At 33.5% G+C, this 23188-nt stretch overlaps 1 protein-coding gene across 1 annotated transcript; it reads right to left on the bottom strand.

Annotated features, from left to right (window-relative positions):
* Positions 1-600: 600 nt before the first annotated feature.
* OCT59_005577 (uncharacterized protein) lies at positions 601-2586 on the bottom strand. Its single transcript, XM_025321965.2, has 8 exons — positions 2232-2586; positions 1931-2155; positions 1752-1856; positions 1516-1681; positions 1420-1442; positions 1306-1334; positions 812-1217; positions 601-737 (listed from the first exon to the last, which is right to left on the bottom strand). Exons 1-8 carry the CDS (start codon positions 2286-2288, stop codon positions 642-644), a joined length of 1107 nt encoding a protein of 368 aa, XP_025167531.1. The 5' UTR covers positions 2289-2586; the 3' UTR covers positions 601-641.
* Between the last annotated feature and the right edge of the window lie 20602 nt (positions 2587-23188).

The following is a 23188-nucleotide window of genomic DNA, read 5'->3' as shown; positions in this document are numbered from 1 at the left end:
AGTTAAACGTTGGGTCTAAAATGAAATATTTTTTCCGGTTATGAGGAAAAAAACTATGAAGGTACACATAATATAAATAAATAAAAGGCAAATCGGGGAAATAATGATTGATAAGTATGAGCATATTTCGAGAAATAATATGACAAGTTGTTCAATCAACGTAATACAATGAAGTTGAAATAGTTAATTCCTCTGATCTATGATATAAAAGAGTACCTCAAAGGGTAAAAGATACGTACCTCACAAGTTATAACTAACTCATTTCAGTAATAATTTGTTTGTGCAATCATGTGTGGCACCGTAAATGAAGTACCTTAATGGTCACGATTCAAAAAGAAGGCACAACATGTTAAACACAATTAAATTTGTTGGAAAACATATCTTTCGAATCAAGTTTTAACCGTAATTTTACTATATATGTGCAGTATCTTATCAATTATCCAAAAGCGATTATCATTTATCAGTCAACACCAATTAATAAGTACCTTATCGGTTAAAAATTCTTATTATTGTTAAATTACATATTTTCACGTTCATTTTACAATGATAAAAAGTTATCTATTTTATAAATATGCTAAATATGCTTAGTTTTTTTTTTTAATGAATAAATAAATAATTAAAAAATTCAGTTTATTTTCTTTTCATTGCTTAACACAAGTCCAAAAAGAGCATTCATAAACATATTTTAACATCCCATTTGGATTTGAAGTATAAGTAGTATTTATGATCTTTTCATCCTTTAAATTAAAAGAAGAATAGTAAAATTAAATGTTTACAACATAATATAATCAATTGCTAGCATATAAAATACCTGAAATAGAAATCCAGTTTCTTTTATGGCGCATTTAACTTGATCTAAACTTAATTCGATTGACATTTCGCCAGGAGAATTTTCATAATGATATAATAACGGACCAATATTAATCCATAGCCCTCCGGGTTTTAGGATTCGGTGAAATATTTCAATATATTCTAAAATATTCTTAGCTGTATCAATGAAAAAGCAAGTGACAATGCAATCCCATTTTTCTATATGTTGTTCCTCTCCATAAACTTCAACAAAATCACCCGCTACCATTGAAAAATTGGAATCTGGCGGAATGCTGCTAGGTAATATATCTGGTATAAAGATAGGTTTTAATTGATCATCTGAGGAAACTATATTGGAGAAAGAATGAATGAACGGATAAATTTCATGCTGGTGAACTCTCTCAATTCTATAATAAAATTACTTTTTATTATTAATCTATTATAATCCTTTAATTTATAAAAAAAATTCTGAATTTCTCATTTAAACAATTATACCTGTTTAATATAAAATGAGATGCTAATAGCTGAGATAATTTATTGGTTAAACCTATTAGCATTATCTAAGAAAGAAGTGTCATTTTACAATCAATTTAACAGATTTAATCATACCATGTAAAATGAAAATTCGTTTCCTAATAATTAAAATGGAATAATGAGACTAATGAGACTATGCGTTATGTGATTTTTTTAAATTTATATTTTTACCTTGACAGCTAAATCCTTGCTGTACGATATCAAATGCTAAACGCCCTAATCCAGCTCCGGGAACTAAGACACGGATAGGTGCTCTTTCCTCTTTTGAAACATCTTTAAAAAACTCATTTAACGCGTCAAGTAAAGGTTTATATGTTGCATCTCTCTCAGGTTTTCCCTATAATATATTTAACATATGTGTTAAAAAAATTCCCAATTTATTTTAAACCAAATACTATACTATTTACCTCAATCGCCCATTCTCTTACAAATTGTTTAATTGTGCTCCTTAATTTATCCATATCATATTCTGTTACTTGTTCTTTATCATCATTATCATTATTGGAACTACCCTTTTGAAAATTTCAAACTTTATTAGTTTGAAGCATATTATCGACCTTTTTACGAAAAAAAAGATCGCACATACTTTATATTCGTCACCAACAAATAATTTACCATCAGATAGTATCTGTTTTAGTACATGATAATTTTTTGAAATTGCATGGTCTACCTTATTTAACTTGGTTAAATAATCGGGTATTAAAGCCTTATGCCGCTCCGGCAAAGCATAATAATCCGTTCTACGACGATTATTAGAAGTTAAGGCATGTGACTTATATAAAGTAAAAGTATTCAAAACTTTTCGTAAATGCTAAATTAAGAACGAAAGTCGAAGAAAAGTAATTTAGACTAATGGAAATTATTAAAGAGGTTAAAGAAAATAAGACCTTTGCTTCCTCTTCAACAATTTCTTTATCGACACCTTCAGGATCATTAACAAACATTATTAAATGATTTTTCTTTTTATAAATAAATTAATAAATTAATAAAATTCTTTAGAAATGCTATACAAATATTTTATGCGTTATATCTTTGTTCCGCAGCAATTACAATAAATAAAATTTCTGAACACGTGAAAATAAATTTTTGTTAAGGTGATTTTTTTATGTTTTTTTATTTTTTTTGGATTTTTTGGTTGTCCTTTTGAGTGTTCGAAATTACTAAAATAAAATAGTATAAATATTATAAGAACTAAATACAAGAATTCAGATTTCTTCCCTGATCCCATCTAATTTCTTTATCAAAAAGAAATAAAACTAATACTATTAACTCCAAAAGCTTTTTTTTTTTTTTTTTTTTTTTTTTTGTTGTTGTTCTTAGGATTTAACATATGAAACAATTTTTCTTATTTTTTTTTATCTATATATAAACCATAATAAAATTTATGTGAAAAAATATAGTTTCAAATATGTGAAATATGATACAAAGAAAAAAATGAATAACGAAATAAGGAAGGCCCTCGAAAATAATTTCAGGCCAGATGTTTACCTATAAAGAAATGGTCTAATTCTTCGTTATTCTGGTGAATTTTGTGTGAATCAATTTTTCCTCCCTACCTTTCTTTTTTCCCTTTGAATATTTCTTCATGTAGAGATGAAAAAAATTAGAACATCAAATATATAGATAAAAGGTTTAAATATTTTTTTTTATTAACTTTACATTATACATTAAAGGGATTTTTAAAAAGAGATCACCATTCTAAGAGTTGACCTCCCTCGGGATTTTGCAAATTTTTTGACAAAAGTCACACTTATTGTTTATTTTTGATATTGGGGTTAAAAACATATTTTCAAACTTTAAATTTTTAGATTTGCCTTTTTATTTTTTGGTATTTACGCGATAATGTTTCATTACAATAAAGTACCGCGTCCAAAAAATAAAAAAGAATTTTTATATTATAAAGGGTTAAAGTAAAAAGTTTTACTAATTTTTTTGATTATTAATGGGTAAACAGGGAATTATAATTCTTAAAAAAAGCAAGACTAAACCGAACACCCATATATTCCCAAAAGAACTTCCAAGAAAGCAAAAGGACAAGGGAATATTATTTAAAAGGCAAAGGGGGTGGGCAATTTGTCCAGCAATTTGCTATAAAAAAAAATAATATAAAAAAAAATAATATAATACAATGTCATGCAAAAACACGACGGGGTTGTCATTAAAGAAAGTATTAAGTGAGAATAAAGAAAAGAGAAATAAAGAGAAATAAGTACTTTTGAATTTTTTGTCGTTATAAAAAGGATTTTTTAAGGGATTTTTTTTTGCGGGAATAATGATAAACTAATTACAAAGGTTAAGGTAACGAAACCTGTCGTTTCCCTTTTCTTTTAACATTAAAATTATGTATTATAGGGTCCAGTGCACCCCTCCTTGAAATACGCCAGCGTTCTAGACTTTTTAAAAAAAGTGAAGATCGAACGTTTTCATTGCTCATGTTTTTTGTCCCCGTTGTGAAATATTACAAGACAATATTCGAAAGATGATAATGGATATGATGAAAATATCAAAATGCTAAAAGGCGCACCAGTCGCCTCGACGAATATTGTCAGAAAAAAAAATATTAACAAAAAAAAATGAAATTATAAACCCAAGAAAATGTTTTTAGAAGAAAATAAATAAATAAATAAAGATCTCATATTAACGATAATAAAGTCCAGTCCTTTTTCCACCCATAGATAAAGAAAAGAATAAACTCAAATGGTTCCCTCACATAGATACACCAAAAAAAAAAAAATATATATATATAATATTACAAATACTTTTAAATAAGAACCCCAATAGAGAGAAGGAGGGAATAAGATCAAAAAAATAACATTAAACAATGATTCCGTTTCCGGCATTTCCCTCCAAATATGGTGGATATTGGAAAAGTGAGTAACTTGGATGTTCTGAAGTGGTGTAAACAGCAAGTCCATTAGGAACACAAGATGGTGTGATATTGGAACTATCATAATTATAGCAATCATTGACAACACCTTCATCGTAACCAAGATCAGAAGTGTTGGAACCGTCATCAGATGGTGGTGGAGAGTTACTCATTCCGCGTTCATGAGTTTTACGATGCTGTGCTAAATTATCGGATCTAGAGAACCTCTTGCCGCAGACTTGACATGAATAAGGACGTTCCATGGTATGAGTACGAACATGACGTTTCAAATGCTCGAGACGTTTGAATAGACGACCACATGTTGGAAGTGGGCATGTATAGGTTTTGAGAGGATAAGGAGTCGCATTAGAACGATGAGTTGTCGAGTTATTATTGTTGTTATTATTTACATTAACGTTATTGCAAGAATTTGCGCGTCTTCTCCTTTGTTTATAAGTTGGAGACCCCTCAAAGATTGAAAACATTCCAAAAAGATTAGCGGCAGTTGCAGCAGTGGTATTGGGATTGTTGTATGCTGTTGATGAAGGTACAATAGTTTGAGTCAATCCTGAAACATGAGCTTCTAAATGATCTGGTGATGGGTGACGACTATCTACATATGGTTCTTCCAAGGAAGATGTACTCCATGGAGATCCGGAAACAAAGTATTCTGGCGGGGTACTAGCTTCAAAAGGTCCTTTTTGGAGTTCATCCATAGAACAATAACCAAGATCGGGAGATGGGTACATTTGTGGTTTAACCATTGTGTTATCGGGAATTGATGGTTGAAATAAAGCAAAAGTGCCCAAAGAAGGCTGGGCTGATGTTGCATTTCCCATGGATTCCTGGTCAAGAGAATACAAAACACCGGATGGGTCATCTGTCTTTATTTGAGTACCAATCATGGAAGGAGCCATTGGTGGTATTGAAGAATCATAAACCAATCCACGTATTTGTGGAGAGGAAGGAGCAGATGAATTTGGAGACATTCCCTTTGTAAATTGGTCATATAATGATTGTGTGGAATCAAATGAGAAAGAAAGAGCAGGTTCAGCAATTGCAACAGTTGTAGGTTCAATACCCATCTTTTCACGTTTTAAATCCCGTTCTAATGCGTCTAAAAATAATCTATCATGAGGAACTGAAAACCAGTAAAAAACTTTTTGTTTCTTTTGAGTTCGAATACAGTTATTTTTATATAACATTTCAAGAAATTCAGACTTGGGTTCTTCGAGAGAAGCATCCATGCCAGGTTTTAAGTTCCTTAAGTCACTAAAAACACCTTCTTCAAATTTTTTGATATTCTTTACGGGTCTACCGAAAGCTTGGAAACGGAATACCAGACTCCTTACAATATCAGTGCCTGTTATGTGGTAAAGACTATTCCAGAGGACACAAGAAATATATTCACCGGTAGGAAGAAGATAACGACGGATATTTTGGTCAAGTTCCCAATTTACTGGAGCAGTAGCTAACCAGTATTTGAGTTCATCAACTTGTTCCATTGGGGTCTTCATTGTGCTTTCTACTGAATTCATTTTTATTGATATTTTCTAATTTAAATTAAAGGATGTCTTTTTACAAAAAAAACAAAAATTAAAATTTTTTTTTTTTTTGACAACTGAACTGCAAGCAGTTTAGAAGGTAAGAATATTTTTTTTTTAGGAGAGTAAAGTTTTGGGAGAAAAGCCGATATAATTTGTATCAAACAAAAATATGGCTTTGAGATTAGAGGATTCAAGGCTGCACAGCTCCTTGGTGATCTTTTTGAGAAGGGGAAAACCTGAGAGAAATATTTTTTTTTTCCGCAGGCGGCAAAGAGGTTCTGTCTATTATTAAAATATTTAGCATCTACTTGGGTTAAAAAAATTTTCACAACGGGGGGAGGGGAGGGTTTAATAGGGCCAGGACAAAGTGGGGCTCTATAAAAAAGTACTTGAGGGTAACAAACGACTAAAAAGGAATGCTTGAAAAAATAGTTGATTGGAGATTGTTCTTGTCGGCTTGTCGGCCCAATTAATCAAGGTAGCACAAAAGTACCACATGTTATTAGCATCGTCTTTGAATAGACGGAACAAGTAATAGTATTGTAAACAAAATATAAATAATCTGTACTAAATTTATTAATGCATAAGTGTATATAAATATAGAATAATAGTTATCAAAGAACAACATATTTGAAACAATATTTTAACAATACAAATACCTTATATAAAATATTCTTTTTGTGAACCATTTATAAATATAGCTGAAGTCTCCTGCAGAATGCAACATCCAGTAAAGTCGCACTTACTGCGGTACAACTTGCTACAACATCTTTGTCTCCCCTTATTAACCATTCTAAAACGATTCAAATTTATGCAATGGATGCGATTGTCTCAACTGTTGTTTCTAATATTAATATTATTATCTGAAACAAGTTAATTAGCAATTGCATTAAGTAAGATCAACATTTTAATAAATCGGAATTACGCTTCCATTTCATTTTTGCAAAAAGGGGATAATAATTAAACAAGGAAAATTTAAAAAACTTTAGCCGTTAATTATTTATTAAAAATATCCTGAAATTTTCTTATTTTATCCCTGCCAATCATATTAGATTAGCAATAACTTTGCCTAGAGTTTATAAAGAATATACTAACAATGTTAATCTTTATATTCTTTATATACTAATTTCTATCCATTGTTTCTTTGTTAAAACTAAAACAAAACTAATACTAAAAATAAAATAATAATAAAAAAATATGATTTATAAATATAAAATTACTAATGTAAAATTATACCAGCAATAAAAAAAACCAAAATTGGCTAAATTTTAATTTCAAATAAATTAATTCAAAATTAACTTGATTTGCTAAAGTTATAGTTTATAATTTATTATTAAAAGAAACTTAAAAATTTTTCTAGAAAATAAAAGTGCTAAAATCTGCTTATAATCCAGAAGGTTTATTTAACCAAATAATAATTATATAATAATTATATATTAATTTAAAGAGTATTTTGCTAAAGCTTACCAGTAATACCAGTAATTGTTACTGTTAATTTATGCCAAATTAGAATTTAAATATATGATGACTGTTTATTTATATTGTTAACTTTAAAAGATCAAAAATTGTATTTTTTAAAAAAATTTATATGTAATAAGATTATTAAGAATTTTCAGAATTTTTTAATTAACCAAGTAATTTTTTTAGAAATTTTTGTATAATATAATAAATAATAAATTTAATTTAATTAATAAAATTTAAGTCACTTAATTATACATACAGATCAAACTTTTTAGACACAACTGATACAATATTAGAAGAAGAGATCACCTGGATATTATTCAAGAAAAATAAAATTATTTGCTTTCAACTTTAAAAATTATAAAAGAAAGAAGATATAACTAATATGGAGATGCAAAATATAAGTTTCACCTTAAAGAAAATGAAGATAATAATAACCATATGATATATTGTCAACAATTTAGAAATAAATGGATTACTATATATAAATGTAATCAAATATTTAAGAATTTTTATTATAATTCAATTAAATCAAAAAGATATACAACAACTACTTTCATGAAATAGAAATGTTTTTACTTATACAATTAATATTAATTATGACTTATATTTATTTAATGTTAAGAAGTTTCTTTTCAAAAGAAAAATTTAGGAAATTCAAAACTATTGTTATGTTAAAAAGAATAGCATTAACTATTGCAACCCTTTCTTAGAAGTTAGAAATATTTGTTAATAAATTTTACAATATTATTTGACAACCATGTTGTAATGCAATAGTAGAGTAGAAATATATTAAAGATATAAAAAAATAAGACTTAAGAAAAAGACTATTAATACATTAACACATTATATATAAATGAATTCTAACTTTATAGATAAAGAATGATATATATGATTTAAAAAAAAAAAAAATCTTAAAATATAATAATAATGGTCAATAATATTAAAAAAAATATAACAATATATATATAAACCAATTTATTAAAGAAGGAAATAGAATATTCTGAAAGGTACTATATAATATAAATATAATATAACCTTTTTTTTTATTTAGAGAGTAGTAAAAACATATATATATTAAAGCTATATAATATAATCCTATATAATTTAATAATTATTATAGAAAAATATAAGTAAATTTTATATAATAATAATAATATCATCACTACGTTTGACTAACCTGAAACCTTATTTGCTAATGAATAAAATTTTAATATTTATTAAGAATTAAAATTTTATATTTATTAAGCAATAAATGCTTAATATATTAAATAAGTACTAAATTTTAATATTTATTAACCATTTAATTTTTTAAGCATTTTATTAGTATTTTAAGTAAATACTTAAATGCATTTTACCAACATACTACCTTATATTTAATAAGTGCTAATAATAAATATTAATAAATTACTTTAATTAACATCATGATGATAAGAGCAATTTTATAGATGAAAAACTGGTTTGAAGTTTTAATAAAAAAAAAAAATTAATAAATTAAAATTTTGATTTATAATATATTAGTTATTAATTTTAAAAAGAATTTTTTTAATTATTACTAAGGTGATAATCACTGATAACTAAAATTATGATATAGTACTGGTAAAAATTAATAATTCTAGCCAATGGTAATGATCACCTCTAATGATTTAAAATAAAAAACTTTTAAAAATATATAATATATTATAATATATATAAATATTTATTTAATACTAAGAAAATTTTAAATAAAATTTGATTTAATAATTCAATTTGAATAAAATAAAAAAAAATGAAATCTATTTATTAAAAAGAATTATTTTTAAAATTTAGTTTATTTTAATTAATTAAATTATATAAATATCATACACAGGTCGAAAAGTGAAAAATCATAACATCGAATTATCCAATCGGCATTTTTGTCAAATATCGTCAATAATCAGGCAGTTTGCAACTTTTCGACCCAATAATCAGAAAAAGATGAAATATACCATTGGAAATCGTCTCAACAAAACGAATCCAATGGTAGTAAAATCGCATTTCTAGAATTAATACTTGATGAGAAATTAAGTAAATATAAAAATAAAAATATATCATTTATATTTTATTTAATTTTTTATTATTAACTATTAATCCTAGAAATGCGATTTTACTACCATTGGATTTATCTTGTTGAGACGATTCCAATGAGCTATATTTCATTCTTTCTGATCACTGGGTCAAAAGTTAGCAAACGCCCATTGACGATCGATTAATCGCCCGATTTTTCACTTTTCGACCTGTGATATAATGAGAACTTTTTCTTGTAGATCTCATTTCCAAAATTTTACACAGAAAGCAGATGTAGTTTTTCAATGAAAGTACTTAGGAAAAGTTAACACAAGCAAGAAATAAAAACTATTTTTAAAGAGTTCAATACTTTAACTTCACAACTATGTCAGTATTAAATGTAATCATAAATTTTTTATCAAAAAAAAGTAAAAGTTCTTCTATATAAATCAGTAACGTTAGATATTTTACAAGAAAACTTTGGTGCTATACTGAAAACTCTTTTACAGGACCAATACCAAACTTCAATCTCTGCTAATTCCAGTACTAGTGAAAATAACAAAATAAACATTTTTGCTAATATTTTGTCATTCTTTAAAGATTTTTCTATTGGTGCTGCTGCTACAGCCTTTCAACGTGTTTACCCAAAAATTGCTGAAACTTTTCAGCAGGAACAGGATTAATAAAGCAGACTAATAGATAAAAAGAATGACATGAGTTTTACACTGGATCATGATGATACAAATTCAGCTGATGATGACTTAGACTCACTAGATATAGTAATTTCTGATAACACATCACACCAATCACAACAAGTACAACCTCTCATAACGGTAATAATTACACCATTTCAAACGCTTCTAGATGAAAATATAAGAAGAATAAAAAGCTTAAACAGAAAGCTGAGACAGCTGATTTTTTTATCAATAAAGCCTCTCTGAATCATAAAAAGTTTTTCTTATAAAGTAATCTTACTTGAAGACTTAAAAGCGAGCAGATCTGTTTCTAAATTAAAACCAATACCTGTAATAAGAGAGAAAAAGACTAAAAATGTCAAAGATACAGAAAAAGAAGTGATGTACTATATAATAATAGAATATCAACTAACAGGATTGGCTTTAGCCAATATCAATGATATCATAATATATGATGTTTCTTTGACCTGAAAAAATGTTGATTTGCTACGTCACCTGGAAGCCTAGGGTAAAGTTATCTCTATCAAGATTATTCGGCAAAAGAAATACAGTACAGTCAACTCCCTCTATAGTCACTCCCGTTATAGTCACATTCTACTATATAGTCACACCAGTTGAATGTTCAAAACACTTTATTATTAAAATCTATCCTATATAGTCACAAACTATCTATAGTCACTATCACACCTATCCTCAAAAATCTTATATTAAAAAGAACCGTTTATAATCACAGTTATATAAAGAATATATTAAATAACTTGGCATCTAATAATCGTACAAAGATGTATCATAGCTTGTTAGAATCGTCTCACTGAGACGAATCGAATGGTGGTAGTTTTATCCTTTTCCGATCACTGGCTGACGAGTTATTCAACAAAATGTTAAACATCGGCATTATAATATTTCTTGATTTACGTTTACTGCGCCATTTAACATTTTTGCTAGATTTCTCGGTACCTAGTGATTGTAAAAAGACGATTTATAGCTCGTTGGAATCGCCTCATCGAGACGAATCGAATGGTGGTAAGCTCATCTCTCTGTGATCAATATTGACGGAGTTATTACTTAAAAACCATTTAATATTTTTTTAATTTCGGAAATTGATCTAGTGATTGGATTTCGATGTATCATATACCATTAGATTCGTCTCATCAGGACGAATCGAATGGTAGTAAGATCGTCTTTCTAGGATCAATATTGACAGAGTTATTACACAAAAACCATTAATATTTTTTTAATTTCGGAAATTAATCTAGTGATTGGATTTCGACGTATTTTATACCATTAGAACCGTCTCATCAAGACGAATCGAATGGCGGTAAGATCATCTCTCTACGATTAATATTGGCGAAGTTACGATACAATAAAGTTTTAAGTATAATTCTGGCTAAAATTATGTTAATTTTTGGCCGGAATTATGTTATACAAATATAAGAAATTTTTTATATAGTCACATCTCTTTATAATCACCAAATATAGAGGATCATCGCAACTCTTTCCTGAATTTTTGAAAATACTAATAAAAATTTATTTTTGAAATTTTCGTTCGAAAATTTCTAAGTGCTCGTTCACAATACTAATTTTTCCACAGTTGCTTTCCTCTTTACTGAGCTTTAAACTATGACTACACCTCCAGCTCCTTCTGTTATTAACCCGGATATTCCACCGCCACCGCGTCCTATTACTTCTACTCCCTCTGGAGACCGACCTTTGTCTCCCACGACTACCGCTGGCGCGCCTAACAAACGTTCACGCGTTGTCTCCGATGACGCCTACGAATGTTCGATATAACTTCACCTTCTGCTTCGCCTCCCAACCTTATTTCTACCGCTCCCTCAGGTCTTCCTATCAACAAAATCCAAGTGCTTACATCTCCTCAAAATACTACCACTCCTGTTGAAACTGTTGACGCTTCTATCCATGCTCCCTCTAACACCAGTGGTAAAGGCAAAGCTGTCGCCTTTGATGTCCCTGAACGGCGACCATCTCCCGATGGTAATGCTGCCGCTATTAAATCTGCTCCTTCTCGTTATTATGCTGCGGCATATTTACGCGACGCACCTGACGCGTTCACAACTAAATTCACCACCAATCGCTCCATGTGTGACGAAGTGGATTGCTCACTCTCCCGCTATTCCTTTTATGGCGCCCGTGCACGCTGCGATGGATCAGGCGATAATAAAAAAATCCTTGTCTTCTTTAATGATCAACACGATTATACCGATTGCGTCAGTTCACCACGTGTTGATCTTCTCAATTTAGCCTTTATTCATTATTCCCTGCAGACGCCAAACTCAATGACGAAGCGGTTTCCTTTGTTTCTTATCGATATCCCACTTTTCCTTACCGGCGACTCAAGTCCGTCAGGCCTTTTCCCGATATGGCACTGTAATCAAGTGCAAACTTACTCCTCGTAAGCATTACTACAATGGACATATCCAGTTTTCCTCCGCGACGCAATTACCCAATTTCATGATATTTGGGCGATCATTTGCCTTGGTAATTCTTTACGCGTCTGCCCGGCGTCTTATTCGAAATCCCAACGTGATAGCCGCAGAGAACATGTTGCTATCCTTGCCGGCATCCCCAAAAATATTAAAGAAGCTGATCTGATAGAAATTGCTACGCAAGTTAACGCTAAGGCTCTTAACGTTCCTTTGTCTATCAGCTCATACAAGCCTAAACCCTATGTGTATTTGAATTTCTCCTCGTTCGAATCTCTTGAAGCTTGCCAAAGAAATGACTGTGGCTTTCCGCGGCAAAGGATTAACATGGCATCCTCCCAATGAAGCACAAACTTTATGCCATGTTTGTGGGCGTCCTGGATGTTCTCCCTCTGTATGCAATCCTCGTCCCGCATGGAAAGTGGACGATCGCCTCAACAAGCTTTATTCTCGTTTCAATGCTGGACCTAAACGTGGTATTCAGGATTCGCGCCAATCACGTGACAATTCCAATTCCCGTTCAAGATCGCGTTCCAACTCTAGATCCCGCAATAATAATTCCTCTTCATTCCGTTCCGACAACAACAACAACATTAATAACACTTCTCGTCCCAACACTTCACGAAGTAATAACAGAACCAACAATAATAATAATAATTCCAAGAAGACAACGATAATTCTTCGGTTCTGCCCAACCTCCACACAGACCTCATCCTATCAGTTCTATACACCCTACTTCTTCATCTGACAATCCTGCCCCTACGCTTCCTCAACATGTTGTTGATGAATTAAAGGCGCAAATCAAAGAGATCGCTACCACCCTCCACACTCTAGAGGAAACAGTCTCTTGGATGAATGACACTATTACGGCTCATGAATATAGACTATCTGAGCTGGAATCAATGATGAATTATGACACCCCTGGCGACTCTGAATTGCATTCGCCTCGGGATGATCATGAAAATTATACTCATTCTTTTAATAATGGATGGGATGATGCTCCAACCCGAGTCATGAATTCTGGATTCAATCTTCCTCCCAATACCTCTTCTTCTCTTATGGACGTTTCCCCTGATGCTTCCTTCTCAGCTCTGGATCCTAACTCGTTCTATCAAGAAGACACGTCCCTTTACCTATCTCCCGACCTACTAATCGTCGCCCCGCGCGACACTTCGTTTGCAATCGGAAATTTTTAATGTCACCAATACACAAAAGAATCTTTCTGCCCAACTTGGTTCGATTATGGAAAAATTGGACTCCTTCTCTCCCTCAAAACCCTCCCCTTCCAATGATTGAACACCAATCTGTATCGGGTGTATTACAGGGATTTCACCCCCTAATAGTGCGATACTTAATAATAATAGTTCTAATAAATTTTCTTCTCCTTCTTTTTCTTCTCCTCTTATTAATTTTGGACAAATCAATGTTAATGGTTTGTGTTCCCCCGTCCGACAATTGCATTTGTTAAATTATTTTTTGCATTCTTCCTTTGGCGTTTTATCTTTAAACGATACTCGCCTTACTTCTTCTGGTGCTAAATTTATTTATCAAAATGAACATTCCTTATATAATTTTAAGTCCTATTGGGCTCCTTCCCCTTCTAATTCCCGACCACATGATGGTGTTGGTCTCTTACTTCGTCATCCTTTACATAAACATGTTCAGAAGATTGATCCCTGGAAAGGTCGTCTTTTAAAATTAGATCTTTTCTTTCATCAGACAAAAATTTCTATTATCTCTATTTATATTCCTCCTTATCATTCTATTCATTATAAAGAACGAGATGCTATTTTTGCACAACTTAATTTATGGCTTGATAAAGCCCGTTCTAATAACTATCACGTAGTCATCCTTGGTGATTTTAATGCAGATGAAATTTCACATTCACATCTTCCTCAACATCATTTAAAAATTTTACGATCACTTTCTTCTCGATATTTCACGGATCATCAATCCCATATTTCATCAACTTCAGGTCTTAGTCCTACCTTTTATCACCAGAATGGTTCTTCAAGACTTGATTATATCTGGTCATCCCCTGGATTCCCTGCTCCTGGTCTTTTTTCTCAAGTTGAAACTTGTCCTAAGCTGAATGATAATCAATTTACTGATCACCGTGCACTTATAACGGCCTTTGATTTTAGCTCATGCTTTCGCTATTTTATCTAAAGCTCGATTAAAGCAGAAAAGCGAACAACGCACCATCTTTCTTTACAAAAATTTGAAAGATGACACTTGGGATAAATTTTCCAATGAAGTTAACTCACGTCTTGAGTTATATTTGACCACACACCACCCTTCAGTATCTTCACTTTCAGCTCTTTCATTGGACAAACTTTGGCACGCTCTTAAACGTTCTATTCTTGGTGGTGCCATTGATTCTTTACCATTCCAACATGTATCCAACACTCATCACCATAAATATCCTCCCGAGCTTACCATGCTTATTGCTATCAACAAATTCTTGGATAGATTATTGTTTAAATTGACCACATCTAGGCCTGGTCGTCCTGCTCAAATTTTACAAATGATTAATTCTTTACCAACCCAATTAATCCTCCTTAAGTCTCTTTTAACAGATTATACTATACCTTCTTATAGTACAACACCGCTTCCAACTTTTGTCAAATTTTTACGTTCACAAAAAGCTTTGGTCTCAGCTTATCTTTCCACACAATTTCATCAGCATCGTGTAGATTCCATTGAATATTATACTGCTCTAAGAGATGAACATTTCTCTACATCCCCGGGCTCTTTTATTTCTTCAGCCCTATCAGTAGAACATCGTTCTATTGTCCTTGATAGAGTTTTGGTTGTCATTGACTCCAAACCCACATTACTTACTGATCCTTCAGATATCAAACAAGCTGCTATTAAACACTTCCAATCGGTTGTCACTCCTCCTTTGGTCCAGTATTCTTCTACGGATTCATTTCCTCCACGATGGCAACGAGCTTATACTCCTCTTCCAGATATTGATTCGTCCTTATATAACTTGGTTATGTCTCCTATTCTGGCCGATGAATGGAAAAACACTCTTAATTCTATGCCTAATAATAAAGCCTCTGGTCCTTCCAAGATCTCTTATGAGATGCTCAAACATTTAACTGGAGAAACTTTCAATTTGTCCCTTGTATTAGCCAATGCTTGTCTCATTCATGGAGATATTCCTGCCGATTGGCGTGAAGCGCTTGTTTATCCCATTCCAAAGCCTCATGAATTTGACGCCCAATTGAAGAATACGCGACCTATCACTCTATTGGAAACAGTACGAAAATGTGTGGTTAAGGTCGTTACAACTCGACTATCAAAAATCTTAGCCGACAATCAAGTGCTCCAAGGTGGTAATTTTGCCGGATTACCAGGCGGTTCCACCGACATTCCTATTAAGATGCTTGATGCTATTATTCATCAACGACGCTTTGATAAAAGCGATGACCAAGAACTATGGGTTGTTTCTCAGGACATTTCTAAGGCCTTTGACTCAATTGATTTGAACATGCTTAGACTGGCTCTAATCCGTCTGCATATTCCGTCTTTATTGATCAAATTTATCATTAACCTTTTTACAAGGCGTAATAACAAAATTATTACACATCATGGTGATACTTCCGGATATAGAGTTAGAATTGGTATTGACCAAGGTGAAATCATCTCTCCACTATTATGGGTTATATACTTGGATCCATTACTTACCACACTTAATCGAGAAGCTTGTGATCCCTTTATTTTGAAATCTTCTGCATTATTGGATTATTCTCCAATTGAATATGAACAACATAATCTTTCTGTTTCACATATTACATTCATGGATGACTCTACTTTGATTGCTTCATCTAAACAAGGAATTGAAGATCGCCTTTCCATTACTGCTGAATTTTACACCTTAAATAATACTCAAGCAAATTCAGCCAAATATATCCTTCTTTCTTCTGAACAATTTTCTCAAACTATTGTATTTGATCTATTTCCATCTTCTTTAAATACGATTCATACCCTTACTTTAAAAGCGTTAGCCTTATCTACATCTTTTCGGTTTTTAGGTGTTTGGTTTAATCTTTCGGCTTCTTCTCGTTTTGTTCATAACCAAACTGTTTCCATGGTCAAAGACATGGCCGCTCTACTCAGTCCTAAAAAGCTTTTAGCACAACATATAGCTTATCTTTATAATGTTGTCCTACTTCCGAGGCTTGAATTTCGCCTACAAACCACATTATTTGCAGAATCCACCATTAATCGCATGGTTTCTCCAATGCTTTCTCTTATTCGTCAGAAGGCTGGTTTGGCCTCAGTCACCCCTCTTTCCACACTCTTCACACTGTTGCCTTTTTCTATTCAACAAGCGTTTGGTCGATTTCTATCATCTCATGTGGCTTCACGGCAGAAAATTTTTTCTCACCCTTCATATAAGCTCTTTGCTAATTATATGATTACTTATCTCCAAGGTTTTTTGGACTGCGATGTCGCCCTCTACTATTGACGCAACAAAACTTCCCCACACCTTTTCTTTGCGAACACATTCTTTATTTAATTCTTTATTGTTCTCTTCTCGTTTAAATATCACGTGGTCTTTACTGTTCCGACCTCCGAGAAAAGATTTACGTCTGGCGATTCCACTCCGGTCTATTTTACCAAAAGATTTATTTACTTCCATGAAAAATGTTCGGATAAATTTCTGCACTCAATTTCTTGCTCAATTGATTACACCGTGTGGCTCTCGACTTCTCTCATGGAAAGATTTACGCTTTCTTAAACGAGTATCAAACAAAGGATCTGTGCCTGCTTGGTTTAATTATTTGTTTAATCTTATTGTTATTCCTAATTCACCTTCCTTTTTTATTTTACAACAATTTAGAATTCCTAGTTCTCATACCGTAGCTTCTATTTCTTTTATAGATATTAGTCGAAATTATTGGTTTAACCCTCAATGGGCTATTTCTTTTAATCGCAATACTAACTCTTTCCTCGTTGGCGTGTGATTACTACCTATCCTGCTCCACGTAATGAAGCTCTTATTTCACATTGGATTGCGTCATCGGTTGATGATTTACTTTCTGAATTTACTGCATGCCAAGGCTGCCTCTGCTATTCCGCGATCCTCTACCTCTAAGACTTTGATTAAACGATGTCCTCTGAAGGATGTTTCTCTTATGTTCCGTTATCAAGTTTGATCCGTTATCCTACGAAACCTCGTACTTATATACATGCGGATACTCGTTCAGTTTCACTTTCTGCCTCGTTAGGCTATGCCAAATCTCTTTTACTATTTCATCTTTTTGCTCCGGTTCGCTTACCTCCTACGAATGAACTAGTGCTTAGGATTTCTGATATCCAACTTCCTTCTTCGGTGTTTACCCTTTATATTGATGGTTCCTTCCTTTCTCCTCCTAGTCATCCGGTATCCTCGATGGCTTATGCATGGACTGCTATAGATCCTGATGGATTTATTTTGGAATCCCATTATAATATCATCTTTTCCATTTTTCCTTCTGCTTTACGTTCAGAAGTTTTTGCTTTATTGCACGGATTGGACTCCCTTCCTCGGAATTCAAAGATTACTGTTGCCACTGATTGTGCTCAATTACTTTCTTTATGGTCTTTATATGTGGATGCTTTTTTTATTCCCAGAATGCTTAAAGAATCCAACCACCTTTTGTGGTCCTCCATACGCACTATTATGTTGCAAAAGAATCTGGATGTTACCTTGATCAAGGTTCCTGCTCATGCTGACGACCTCTTGAATAATCATGTGGATGCATTAGCCAAAGCCGCTCATACTGATTCACATCTTTCTTCTTGCCCACCATTGGATTTGATGGCTCCTTGCATTTTACAATTTAATTCCTTACCTGTGGATATGAATATCCGGAAATTTATTAGAAATATTTTTGACGCCAAAAGTCTTTTAACTCTTGCTGTCTTACCAAGATTTAACTCCTATTCTTCAACTTCTGATATTGACTGGGCTTGCACCAAATTTTGTCTCAATAACAATAAGCATTTTGTCTCTCATCGGAATGGCCGTTCTGAGTTTTGTGGTTTCCGTATCAAGCTACTTTTAGACATGCTTCCAACGCTTACAACTCTTCAGAGACGAAAGCCTCATCTTTATAATCCAAATTGGCTTTGTCCTCAATGTAATTCCTTTCCTGAGACTTTAGACCACTTGTGGACTTGTCCTTATATTTTACCGGAATTTAGCCCTTTACAAACTTTTAAAACATTACTATTGGCTCTTCGGACTACTTATCTTGATAATTTCCTTTCCGCGTCATCTTTAATCCCTTTACCGGACTCTTTTGCTGCTGAATTTATGGCTCTTAATTGTTGGGATTGTGACCTTCCTTCAATTTCCTGCCTGCGACTCACAAGAGGACTTATACCGAAATCTTTGACAGAATTTCTTGGAACTTATTTTTCTTCACCTACCATATGGTCTATTTTGGATACACCTTTGCACGACTTTCATTTTGACCTTTATGTTCAAATCTGGTTGTGCCGATCCATTTTCTTTCATCATTGGGAATTAGCTCAAGGCATTACAAAAAAAATGAAATCGTCAGCTCTTGGGCCTTCTTCTATTCTTCGACCTTCCTCTAACATTCCTCTTGACTCTTCGACACCTTCCTTGGCGACAGCTTCCTTGGATTCCTGGGTTTCTTGGGTTTCCTCTTCTATAATCCGTGGGGGATCTTGGATTTCGCATTTGGATTTTTGGCGCCGCTTAACAGTTCAGCCTCTACTTAGGATTTCTTTTTGGTAACGGATTGGATCTTAGGACATGCTGGATAGTTGACTCACACTGGCCTTCGGGTAAAGATGGGGTATGCGTTTCTGTAATAGTTTAGTTTTTCTTTACTTAATTTTATTTTGTTTAGATTTCTTTACTTGTATGAATCGTGAAGCTAGTTCTTTTTATTTTTTATGTTTATTTTCTATATTTGATATTTGTAATATTGTTCGATCTGTTTATTGTACTTTTCGTTTAAATTTAATAATAAAAGATAAAGTCATAAGACTGTTTGCTCATAATCACCAAATATGAGGATCATCGCAACTCTTTCCTGAATTTTTGAAAATACTAATAAAATTTATTTTTGAAATTTTCGTTCGAAAATTTCTAAGTGCTCGTTCACAATACTAATATTTCCACAGTTGCTTTCCTCTTTACTGAGCTTTAAACTATGACTACACCTCCAGCTCCTTCTGTTATTAACCCGGATATTCCGCCGCCACCGCGTCCTATTGTTTCTACTCCCTCTGGAGACCGACCTTTATCTCCCACTAGTACCGCTGGCGCACCCAATAAACGTACACGTACTGTCTCTGATGACGTAATGAATGTTGATATAACTTCGCCCTCAGCTTCTACTCCCACCTTTACTTCTACCGTTCCTTCTGGTCTTCCTGTCAACAAAGTCCAAGTGATTACCTCTCCTCATACTACTACTACTCCTGTTGAAACTGTTAACGCTTCTATCCATGCTCCCTCTAACACCAGTGGTAAAGGCAAAGCTGTCGTCTTTGATGTCCCAAAACGACGACCATCTCCCGATGGTAATGCTGCTGCTATCAAATCTGCACCCTCTCGTTATCATGCTGCGGCCTATCTACGTGACGCACCTGACGTGTTCAAAGCTAAATTCACCACCAATCGCTCTATGTGTGACGAGGTGGATTGTTCACTCTCCCGTTATTCCTCTTATGGTGCTCGCGCACGATGTGATGGATCAGGCGATAACAAAAAAATCCTTGTCTTCTTTAATAATCATGATGATTATACCGATTGTATCACCTCTCCATGTGCCGATCTCCTCGATTTGGCCTTCAGTCATTACTCCCCTGCAGACGCCAAACTCAGCGACGAGATGAAGTCCTTATTCGTCACCTGATATCCCACTTTTCCTAACTGAGACTCAAGTCCGTCAGGCATTTTCCCGATATGGTACTGTAATCAAGTGCAAACTTACTCCTAGGAAACATTACTATAATGGACATATCCAGTTTTCCTCCGCGGATGCAGTTACCCAATTTAATGATATTTGGGCGATCATTTGCCTTGGTAATTCTTTACGCGTCTGCCCGGCATCTTTCTCGAAAACCCAACGCGACAGCCGTAGAGAACATGTCGCCATCCTTGCTGGCATCCCAAAGAATATTAAAGAAGCTGATCTGTTGGAAATTGCTACTCAAGTTAACGCTAAAGCCCTTAACGTTCCTCTATCTATCAGCTTCTACAAGCCTAAACCCTATGTATATTTGAACTTCTCCTCGTTTAAATCTCTTGAAGCTGCCAAAGAAATGACCGTGGCTTTCCGCGGCAAAAGTTTAACTTGGCACCCTCCTAATGAAGCTCACACTTTATGTCATATCTGTGGACGTTCGGGTTGCTCTCCTTCTGTATGTAGCCCTCGCCCCACACGAAAAGTGGACGATTGCCTTAACAAACTTTACTCTCGCTTCAATGCTGGCCCTAGACGTGGCCGTCAGGATTCACGACAATCACGTGACAATTCTAATTCCCGTTCAAGATCGCGTTCCAATTCTCGATCTCGCAATAATAATTCCTCTTCATCCCGTTCTAACAACAGCAATAATAAGTCTAACACTTTTCGTCCCAATACTCCTCGAAGTAGTAACCGGAATAACAATAATAATAATAATCCCAGGAACAATGGAAATTCTTCCGGACCTACTCAACCTCCACACAAACCTCATCCTATTATTTCTACAACACCTACTTCTTCATCTGACAATCCTGCCCCTACGCTTCCTCAACATATTATTGATGAACTAAAGGCGCAGATTAAAGAGATCGCTAACACCCTCCATACTCTCGAGGAAACTGTCTCTTGGATGAATAATACTATCACGTCCCATGAATATAGGCTATCTGAGCTTGAATCAATGATGAATTATGATAACCCTGGTGACTCTGATTTGTATCCGCCGCGACGATCATGAAAATCAAAATTATTCTTATGATAATGGATGGGATGATGCTCCAACCCGTGACACGAATTCTGGTTTCAATCTTCCTCCCCATACTTCCTCTTCTTATGGACGTTTCTCCCTGATGCTTCCTTCTCAGCTTTGGATCCTAGCTCCATCCTATCAAAACGACATGTCCCCTTACCTGTTTCCCGACCTACTAATATCACCCCCGACGCTAACACTTCCCGTTTGCAATCAGAAATTTTTAATGTTACTACTACACAAAAGAATCTTTCTGCCCAACTTGGTTCGATTATAGAAAAATTGGACTCCTTCTCTCCTTTAAAACCCTCCCCTTCTAATGATTGAACACCAACTTGTATCGGGTGTCTCACAGGGATTTCACCCCCCTGATAGTATGATACCTAATTTTAATAGTCCTTATAATCCCCCTTCTCCTCCTTTTTCTTCCCCTCTTATTAACTTTGGACAAATCAATGTTAATGGATTACGTTCCCCGTACGACAACTGCATTTGTTAAATTATTTCCTTCATTCTTCTTTTGGCGGTTTATCTTTAAATGATACTCGTCTTACTTCTTCTAGTGCTAAATTTATTTATCAAAATGAACATTCCCAATATAATTTTAAATCTTATTGGGCTCCTTCCCCCTTCTCAATTCGCGACCATATGATGGTGTTGGTCTTTTACTTCGCCATTCTTTACACAAACATGTTCAGAAGATTGATCCCTGGAAAGGTCGTCTTTTAAAATTAGATCTTTTTTTTCATCAGACAAAAATTTCTATTATCTCTGTTTATATTCCTCCTTATCATTCTATTCATTATAAAGAACGTGATGCTATTCTTGTTCAACTTAATTTATGGCTTGATAAAGCCCGTTCCAATAACTATCACGTAGTTATCCTTGGTGATTTTAATGCAGATGAAATTTCACATTCACATCTTCCTCAACATCATTTGAAAATTTTACGATCACTCTCTTCTCGATATTTTACGGATCACCAATCCCATATTTTCTCAATTTCAGGTCCTAGTCCTACCTTTTATCATCAAAATGGTTCTTCAAGACTTGATTATATCTGGTCATCCCCTGGATTTCCTGCTCCCGGTCTTTTCTCTCAAGTTGCAACTTGTCCTAAGCTGAATGATAATCAATTTACTGATCATCGTGTACTTATAACGGCCTTTGATTTTAGCTCATGTTTCGCTATTTTATCCAAAGCTCGATTAAAGCAGAAAAGCGAACAACGCACCATCTTTCTTTACAAAAATTTGAAAGATGACACTTGGGACAAATTTTCCAATGAAGTAAACTCACGTCTTGAGTTATACTTGACCACACACCACCCTTCAGTATCTTCACTTTCAGCTCTTTCATTGGACAAACTTTGGCACGCTCTTAAACGTTCTATTCTCGCTGGTGCCATTGATTCTCTACCATTCCAACACGTATCCAATACTCATCACCATAAATATCCTCCCGAACTTACCATGCTTATTGCGTCAACAAATTCTTGGATAGGATTATTGTTTAAATTGACCACATCTAGGCCTAGTCGTCCTGCTCAAATTTCACAAATGATTAATTCTTTACCAACCCAATTAATCCTTCTTAAGTCTCTTTTAACAGATTATACTATACCTTCTTATAGTACAACACCGCTTCCTACTTTTGTCAAATTTTTACGTTCACAAAAAGCTTTGGTCTCAGCTTATCTTTCCACACAATTTCATCAGCATCGTGTAGATTCCATTGAATATTATACTGCTCTTAGAGATGAACATTTCTCTACATCCCCGGGCTCTTTTATTTCTTCAGCCCTATCAGTGGAACATCGTTCTATCGTCC

This window comes from Rhizophagus irregularis, chromosome 13 (assembly GCF_026210795.1).
Source record: "Rhizophagus irregularis chromosome 13, complete sequence".
In the NCBI taxonomy this organism is placed as follows: domain Eukaryota; kingdom Fungi; phylum Glomeromycota; class Glomeromycetes; order Glomerales; family Glomeraceae; genus Rhizophagus; species Rhizophagus irregularis.
Note: the sequence above shows the minus strand (reverse complement) of the source record. Positions and strands in the feature narration are given on the sequence as shown.